The following is a 9485-nucleotide window of genomic DNA, read 5'->3' as shown; positions in this document are numbered from 1 at the left end:
CCAGCTACTTGGAGAGGCTGAGGCAGGAGAATGGCGTGAACCCGGGAGGCGGAGCTTGCAGTGAGCCGAGATCGCGCCACTGCACTCCAGCCTGGGCGACAGAGCGAGACTCCGTCTCAAAAAAAAAAAAAAAAAAAAAAAAAAAGATAAGTTCACGCATAAAATTTCAGGTAGTGGTAAATGTAACAAGGAAATAAACACAGTGATTCAGTAGTGATTGGGTTACTTTATAAAAGATGGTCTCTTCTCAGAATGTTTTATTTGAGCTGAGAACAGAAACATATAAAAGATACTGTTGGCCGGGTGCGGTGGCTCATGCTTGTAATCCCAGCACTTTGGGAGGCCGAGGCGGGCAGATCACGAGGTCAGGAGATTGAGACCACGGTGAAACCCCGTCTCTACTAAAAATACAAAAAATTAGCCGGGCGTGGTGGCGGGCGCCTGTAGTCCCAGCTACTCGGAGAGGCTGAGGCAGGAGAATGGCGTGAACCTGGGATGCGGAGCTTGCAGTGAGCCGAGATTGCACCACTGCACTCCAGCCTGGGCGACAGAGTGAGACTCCATCTCAAAAAAAAAAAAAAAAAAGATACTTTTAGTAGGGTCATCCAGACCAAGAAAATGTAGGCTCTAAAGCAAGAATCAGTTTGATACATGAGACAAATCCAGGAGGCAACTACTCTGTCTGAAGCACACTCAGCACAGAAAAGGTGGTCCTAGATGAGGCAGGAGAAATTGGCAAGGAGTCAGTCATATAGGTCCTTGTAGGCTACAACCAGAAGCAAAAATTTTACTCTAAGAACAATTTGAGAGCCATTGGAAGGTTACAAAGCAGAGGAGAAATTTTTTTTTTATTTAAAAAGTTAAGTTGCTGTGAAAAAATTGGAAGTCATGGAAGAATTAATGGGGATTTATTGTCAAGAGTGTCAGATTCTATCCTCATTTTCTTCTGCTCTCTTCCAAAATCCCATTAAAATGACAGTAAAGATATAGGGAAAAAAATATATATCCCTGGTGAGAAGAGTAGGAGAAGTTTAATGACAACACCGTTTTGAAGCCTGGAAAGCAAATTAATTAGTAGTTTGTCCAAAGCTATCATTGGAGAAAGCAGAGTAGTAATGCATTTCATACTACAGAACCACAGAAAGAATCAAGAACTGGTGGAACCAAGCACCTCCAAAAGTGAGAAAGATAGGGAGGAGGAGTAGTTGACACTCCATTTACCAATCAGTTAGACTCCTCGTTCCTCTCCTACACCCAAACAGAAGCTTAGACATGCATTCACTGGAGAGGATAAAATAGAGTGTCTCTAGAACAGGGGCTGCCAGCACAGTTGAGGACAAGAATCTTATACTGAAAATTCATCCCCAGTCCTCTTCTCCCAGTGATTCTCAGGTTTACACCTTCCAGGGTGATTGGAAGATTCATCTCTGGGGATCTAACTTGTCATTTTGTTTTCCAGCACAATGGCCGCAGTTGGGTCAGCCTACAGGAAAGACCACAGTCAATAACCCTCCTCAGATTAAAGAACTTTTTAGTAAGTATTCAATCCTCTGTTCAATATGAACAATTTAAAATCACCAGACTTTAGAGGAAAGCATCTGTTATGAAATGCAGAGAGTAAATAGGGGGGGAAAAAGCAGCTTGGAGGAAATAGACTATGCAAGTAGATGAAACCTTTAAAAAAAGAACTAGCATTAATATTTTTATTGATAATCTCAGAAAGACAAAAGAAAAAAATCACATTCACAAAATAATAGTGGTATTCAAGAAAAATTCAGAGAACAAGAATGTGATCTTGGAAATTACGAATGACAGAAAAGAAAAACTCAATAGAAGGCTTAAAGGAGTACATTAAGAATACATCCTGGAGTATGCAAAGATATGGAATATAGATCAGAAAAGCTGCCCTCCTATATAGACTAGAGAATCAATATGTTAAGGGTCTGATATAATAAGATTCCCAGAAAGAAACTGAGAATACAAAGGATAAAATTAATAAATATTTGGAAAAGATTTCATAATTTAAATACATGAGTATTTAAAGAGCACAGTAAAGCATACTGTAATATAAGACTTACAGTGAAATTTAACACATTGGGGCAAATAGAATATCTATAAGTATTCAGAGTGAAAATAATAAAATCACTAACAAAGAACCAAGAATCAAAAATAGACTGGAGTTATCAATACTGAAATTTAGAAAAAAAAAAGAAACAAACAAACAAAACTTTTAAAGTATTGAAAAAAAAATCCATCCAAGAAATCTATACTCAGCTAACCTTCTAATTGTGAGGGTAGAATACAGGTATTTTGGATATAAGGGTCTCAAAAACTGTATGCATCCTAAACCATTCCCCAGAATATTACTGTGTAATGTACTCCTCCAAAATGAGGAGGTTAACCAAGAAAGAGGAAGTTACAGTATACACAAAACCGGAGACCTAACATATGAAAGAGAAAGAGGAAACAGGATATCCCCAGAAAGATGGTGAATGTGCCCAGCATGACAATTGTTTGGATGCAGAAGTAGTGGTTGCAAATATTTTGGTTTATCCAGGTTTTGGGGTTTTCTAGGTAAGCACGATGGAGAAACAGACACATGAATTGACAGTGAAAGAGAATTGTTACAGTGATGAAATATTAAAACCATTCTGGATAAGAATAAAAGTATAGACTAGAGGAGAATGATAGTGAACAAGTAGCAAAATCAATGGTTTAGAAGTCCTGAAGAGATAGAAAAAGTTTCTAGAGAGCAAGAACTAGCATAAATCAGCTAGGAAAGGAGGTGGTAGTCAGAGAGGTTAAGGTGATCAAGATATTAGAGAAGATATGGTTTCTGGTGATGACCAGGGAATGTGTGGTTGAGGGAAGGAAATGTGGTGGTCAAATACTGAGAGCTCAGAATGGTGGAGTTATCTGCACCGATAATGAAGTCACCCATAGGGTGACAGAAGTAGAGGTATAAAGAAAGAAAGGCCAACAGGAACTAAAGTATTCAGTTAATGCAGGGAACGAATTAAGATAAATGACCTATAGATTCATGGTTGACAGTAGCACGAAGGGGTAGAGCATAATATATCCACATGACATGGCCTCAAATAAGCTGGGGCATTTTTGAAGAAGGACACACCTATCCCAAATCCTAGCCTTGAAGTACAAGAGGAATGATAGAAAACAAAAACAAAAAACAATAACCCTCACTAGAATTGGAAGATTTATCCTTAATTAATGTCTAGTTCAGTTAAGGCAAGACAATACGTAGAATTTTCAGAGACAAAATTGCTGATATAATAGAGTTTTCTGATCAAAGAAGTTTGCAGAGTAGAAGGTAATCAGAAGGTGGGAGATTTATCAACATAGAGATATACAAAGGATGTAGGAGCTGCCAGGGAAGAATAATGATGATAATGGTTGATAGAGAGGCATTGACTTCTGGTCGTACTAGAAGTAATTATGGATGTCAAGCATGGTCAAAGTCATCATGGTAGTCTCAAAGAACCCTGGGCATTGGTTCACTGGGTAGCCTTTCTATTCAAAGCACGGTACCATGGCCAGCCACTTTGGTATCACCTGAAAGTTTGTCAGAAATACAAAATTACAAGCTCTACCCCAGGCTTAATCAGTCAGAATCTTATTCAATCTGATTGATTCTTAATCAATCAGAATCTTATTATTGTGTGTACAATAAGGTTTAAGAAGCATTACTTTAATTATTTACCTCTAAAATATGGGGTGCCTGTTTTCTCCTCTAGCTCCTGTCAGTGGACTCACCAGAAGTTGAATATGTTGACTTCATCATGGGACTATTTCTCTTTAAAACATCATTATGAGACCACATTGATGACCACATTACTAAACTATAACTTTCTCCACCTTCAGATGGGGACTATTTTGTATATTATTAGTGCCTGGTGCCTAATAAAATCCCTAAAACAGACACAAAAAATTTCCTAGGTGTTGTGGAAGCCTAGAGAGCAAGAGGGCCTCAGCATGCAGGAGGAATCTCTTTTGCAGTTGGGCTGGTGATGTGGAAAAGTTAGGACTGTAGGATTGGAAAAGGGAAGATTGAGTAGGTTGATAATTTGGAAAAGGTAATTAAAATATAAATTCATAAAAAGATGTCAAATATTTTAATTTAAAATATACACACTACACACACACACAATGCTACATTTGTATGTGTATTAATTCCTTCACAGATATTCTATTGTAGGGCCAAGACCTTTTATCTGAGTATGAACTACTTTCTGAGAGTTCTGCAAACATCTTTCTTGCACAAAGCATACTAAAAATGCATTGTCTAAAGATATTTATTTCTGCTGTCTAAAGTGAATTGTGAAGCAATCTGAGTACAGAATCTTCCTAGATTTTTGTTTTCCCTATCTTTTACAATTCTCATCTACACATAACAGCATTTTAAAAATGATTTGACTTTTTTCTAGTCTTTCCAATAAAGTCAACCTTGTCCTTTTTGCACTTATATTTTGATGGTATATAAAGTACTTAACTAAATTGTCCAATACTAGTCTCTGGTAATATAGGGGCTTAAAAAATCCATCATCACTGGTTATAGTAATGGGCAATTCTAGTGTGTTGCTTATTTTCTCCTATAGTTAACTGTGTGATCCCCTCTCAGATTTCAGTGAACTTGCCCATCAGGTTAACCCTAGTGGATTTGGCAGTGCAGCTTACCAACCTAGAGTTCTTAGAATTTGGTCCTCTGGAATGAAGGCAGCATGCCAAGTCTTCTGTAGCAACCAGACCATTTGCCATGGCAGCTTCAAATTGAGCAAGAATTCCACAATTTCACACTTGAGTGCAGTTAAGTCTCAGGTGGATGGCAGCCAGGCTCCATAAATAACTCCCTGTTACCATTGTTTCAAAACTCAAGACTTTTAAAAGCCACTACCTACCCTAAAGGTCCAGTCCTGAATGACATGATTTGTATGACACTTGAGCAATAGCCTGAGGCTGCCAAATCAGGTAAGAAGGACTTTCCCATAATAATATCAACCTACCCTAAGTAGATTTCAGTTGGATCATGGTATGTCAACATATGAGCGATACATGCAGGGCACGCACTTTGGTTTTTTTGAAAATATGCTTAAGTGGCCGGGCACGGTGGCTCACGTCTGTAATCCCAGCACTTTGGGAGGCCGAGGCGGGTGGATCACGAGGTCAGGAGATCGAGACCACGGTGAAACCCCGTCTCTACTAAAAATACAAAAAATTAGCCGGGAGTGGTGGCGGGCGTCTGTAGTCCCAGCTACTCCGGTGGCTGAGGCAGGAGAATGGTGTGAACCCGGGAGGCGGAGCTTGCAGTGAGCCAAGATCGCGCCACTGCACTCCAGCCTGGGCGACAGAGCGAGACTCTGTCTCAAAAAAAAAAAAAAAAGAAAAGAAAAAAGAAAATATGCTTAAGTTCATTTATAAAATATTTTTGAGAAATAATTTTGTGTTTAGAGATATAATAAGCTCTAAGAGAAATATATGCTCATGGATATTCATGCCTACTGGTACTTACTATCTACTTTAAAATTACTTGCCTTTCTTTCTGACCCATGAGACATAGCTCAAAAGTAATAACAAGTCTTACTCTGCCTACCATCAGTTCTGATATGGTTTGGCTGTGTTCCCACCCAAATGTCATCTTGAATTGTAGCTCCCATAAATCTCACGTGTTGTGAGAGGGGCCCAGTAGTAGATAATTGAATAATGGGGGTGGTTTCCCCCACACTGTTCTTGTGGTAGTGAATAAGTCTCACGAGACCTAACGGTTTTATAAGGGGAAACCACTTTCACTTGGTTCGCATTCTGTCTTGCCTCCCACCATGTAAGACATGCCTTTCACCTTCCGCCATGATTGTGAAGCCTCCCTAGCCACGCGGACCTGTGAGTCCATCGAACCTATTTTTCTTTATAAATTACCCAGTCTCAGGTATGTCTTTAACAGCAGTGTGAAAACGGACTAATACAACTTCTGATAGAAAATTAGGCACATAATACACATTAGTTGAAATAATCAACTGGAGAATGTAGGCTTTTTTTTTTTAAAAAAGAATCTTGCTCAGTCACACAGACTGAAGTACAGTGGTGTAATCATAGCTCACTGTAGCCTCCATCTCCCAAGATCAAGCAATGCTTCTGCCTCACCTTCCTGTATAGCTGGAACTACAGATGGGTGCCACCACACCTAGGTAATTTTATTTTTAATTTCTTTTTTTATTTTTATTTTTTGTACAGATGAGATTTTGCTATGTTGCCCAGGCTGGTCTGGAACTCCTGAGCTCAAATGATCCTCCCACCTTTGCCTACCAAAGTGCTGGGATTAGAGGCTGAGCCACCATGTCCAGCTCAGAATGCAGGCTTTTTAATACAAATTCAAACTTACAAACAAACAATGAGAAGATGGGGCCAATAACCAACATATGCTCTTTTTTGTACAACTGAGGCTTTGCCAGATTTAAAATATGAAACCAATCATATTTTACTTCTGGAACAAGAATACAGGAGATCGAAATATAAAATGACGAAAAACAAAAAAAAAAGTGTTAAATCTCCTAAGCATCAAATTTTTTAAAAAAGTCATTCTATCAGATGCTTAAGGAACATTATCAGAAATTAATACAAAATTTTCTAAATATTGAACGCAGAAATTTTACTATTCCTCATTTTTTGTGCCATAAGAAATATCTGATGGCTTTACAAACAATAGGCGCTTAGAAATTCAGCATACAAAATTCATTTTCCCCCACCTATTATCAATTACAGATTTTACCCAAAACAGGAAAAAAACTTAACCAAATAATTACAATAGTGTTGAGGATTTTTTACTGTGTTTTCCACATAGATAAAAAAATAAGGCTTTTTGATGAAAAGAATCCATTACAAAGTCAAAAATCCATTACGATTATAATTGAATCAGTAACAAAATTTAGCTTTAAATGAGTCAAGTATTCTGCATTTGAAATTTAATATCACAAACATTCAAGATTAGTGAATTTTGGTAAGAAAAAAATACTAGCAGAAAGGAAAAGGACACCTTTTCAACAGATAGTAATTTATAAAAATTTTTTCAAAAGTGCTTTGGGAAAACACACAATATCATTACTTAAGAAAAGTCATTTAAGGAAGACTTAAGTGCTTCAAGTGGAGTGCGTTACAGACTAAAAAATGTTTTAAAATTTGCCAAGAAATTTAAGTGTTAAAAATACTCCTCTTCTTATTCAGTTTCATGTTTAAGGAAACATTTGACAGACAAGTAAACCAAAGGCAAAAAAAAGTTCACCTGCATTTTAAAATAATAAATTCTGGATCGTTAAAAGCTCTTGGTTTGTACACAGAGGCCAATGCTGACCTTTATTGATCTATTTCTATGTAGTTAAAAAAATACAGTAACAAATCTTTCTTCCTATCCCCCCAAAAAACTAGGGGAAATATTTTAAATTGTGAGTGTGTGAATGTAGCTATATATATCCCTAAGTGTACAAAACACACAAACATCACTTTACTTGGAAAATTATTTTCGTCATACTGTAAACATCTCTTCCCCTACATCTGGACATTTTGAAATAGTCTTTGGTATTACTAGTTATTGTGCTTTGAAACAGAAACTTGCAGAATTTCTGTAGTAGTGCTACATAGATAGTTTAAGATATAAATAAGAAAAATGCACTTGGAATAAGTTACATTTAGCTGCTTTTGCATAATTTTCAAAAACTACAGTGTATGCCTAGTCACAGTTTTACGAGAAAGAATATTTCCTTTTTCAACTTAATTTTAAGGAACACTTAATCATTCTGGCTAAATATCCATTTTTGGAGTGGATCTGACGGGTTGCATGACACTAAACTTGGATGCTCTCCATTTGCTGAAAGGCACATTTTTAAGAATGGATTGTATAGAAGTTGATCCTAGAATAAAAGGAAACGACAGACATTAAATTTCAAGACTCATAGTTAAATGATAAATATGAAAAAGATTTTATGGTTTCATTGAAGCAAACCTAATAGTAAATCTTTCTAAGGTGAGCCATGTCTGATAAACTCTTTTTGGCTTCCAGTGTAAATGTCACCTTTTAAGCTACTACTGTTCAATTAGTAAGGTATTACATAATGAAGAGAGGCAGACAGAACAAGGTTTGAATCACATTTTCAAACAAGAAGTATTCCCTTGATATATCCATAAGTGACAAACTCTTAAAAACATCATAAATTATAAAAGCCAGTGTTAAGGTTTTCTAGTACTGCACAAAACAATGTTCAGGTAAGAATTGCTATGATACAGCTAAGCCTTAAACATGTTTAAAAACAGAAGAGACCCGTTATGCACTCTCTCAATTCTAGGTTTGTGAAAAAGTGCTAAAACAGGGTAGAAAAAAATTAATCACTTCAAGCGAGAAGATATAATAATTTTTCTTCTCTCTGCCAGAAAAAAAATATGACTGTTGCAAAAAGCATTATAAGAAACCCTAAATAGTAAAAAACAAGCAACTAATATTAATAATTCACAGAAGTGCTCATCTGCATATATCATGGTTCAACCAAGCAACTTAATTTTTTGTTACTAAGAGTATTTAATTCATAGATATATTCTCTTATCACATGGGTAGAAACACATAATAACAAAGTTAATAAAGGGAGAGAAATTCTGATAGATAATATTAAGGTACCATGTTCCACTCATTTTCCCAGATTAACAAGTAGAGCTAAGAAAAATAGTTAAATAGATGAATTAATTGCATTGAGGTACCTTCTGGATCTCCCATATCTGCTCTCCGGTGACAACTGTCTTGTGACCTTTGTAGGTACATGCCTTCAGCTGAACGAGACCTTGAGCAGCATGAAGACATAACTCCTTCTGGATGTTGTGCCGAATTTCATGTTGAGCAGAGTATTCAAAGTACTATGGAAGGAATAGCACTGTTACTGACAAAAGCAACCCATGTGCTCAGTTGCAAAATAAATAAATAAATAAGCAACTCATTAAATAATGAAGTCATTTCTATTTCAACAAAATAATACAATAAAAATAGTTATTAGAAACATAAGCTGAGTTTTTATGATAGACAATACAATAGCCTTCCTTCATCAACAGGTGGTTACTTCATTAACAAGGAACTGTCTTCCTCCCCATACCGGAAGTTGGAAGTTATCAAGGAGAATGGAGGCTATCCCAGGCATTCCTCAGAAAAGGGAATGAAGAGTTCTAACAAGAACATTAATTGCCTCTCTCCCACAAGTGTTCCATCTCTCTTCTTCATCTCAATTAAAGGTGTTTTCACTAAACTAGGAACTTCAGGGTGTTCACCATGCCTCAGTTTTCTCACTAGAAAATGGGTAATTTAATAGTTCCTACTCCACAGAGTTATGAAGATAAGTGGGTTAATATGTATAATACACTTAGAACAATGACTGGCACATGGTGAGTTTTCATACATTTTGGCTATTGTTACTACTGATGCTTCTTTCTCCACATATCCAAGT

The 9485-nt window shown here is 36.7% G+C and overlaps 1 protein-coding gene across 2 annotated transcripts in view; it reads right to left on the bottom strand.

Annotated features, from left to right (window-relative positions):
• Positions 1–6643: 6643 nt before the first annotated feature.
• Positions 6644–9485, bottom strand: part of GALNT3 (polypeptide N-acetylgalactosaminyltransferase 3) — a 45544-nt gene continuing 42702 nt past the window's right edge. For both annotated transcript variants that reach the window (XM_055291922.1, XM_055291921.1), the window contains exons 10-11: positions 8752–8904; positions 6644–7913 (exon numbers count right to left, since the gene is read on the bottom strand). In XM_055291922.1, coding sequence (XP_055147897.1) covers positions 7791–7913; positions 8752–8904 — 276 coding nt within the window. In that variant the 3' untranslated portion in view covers positions 6644–7790. The remainder of the gene's footprint in view (positions 7914–8751; positions 8905–9485) is intronic.

The sequence above is a fragment of the Symphalangus syndactylus genome, chromosome 9 (genome assembly GCF_028878055.3).
Source record: "Symphalangus syndactylus isolate Jambi chromosome 9, NHGRI_mSymSyn1-v2.1_pri, whole genome shotgun sequence".
Classification (NCBI taxonomy): Eukaryota; Metazoa; Chordata; class Mammalia; order Primates; family Hylobatidae; genus Symphalangus; species Symphalangus syndactylus.
The sequence above is the reverse complement of the archived record's forward strand: the minus strand, read 5'-3'. Positions and strand labels throughout refer to the sequence as shown.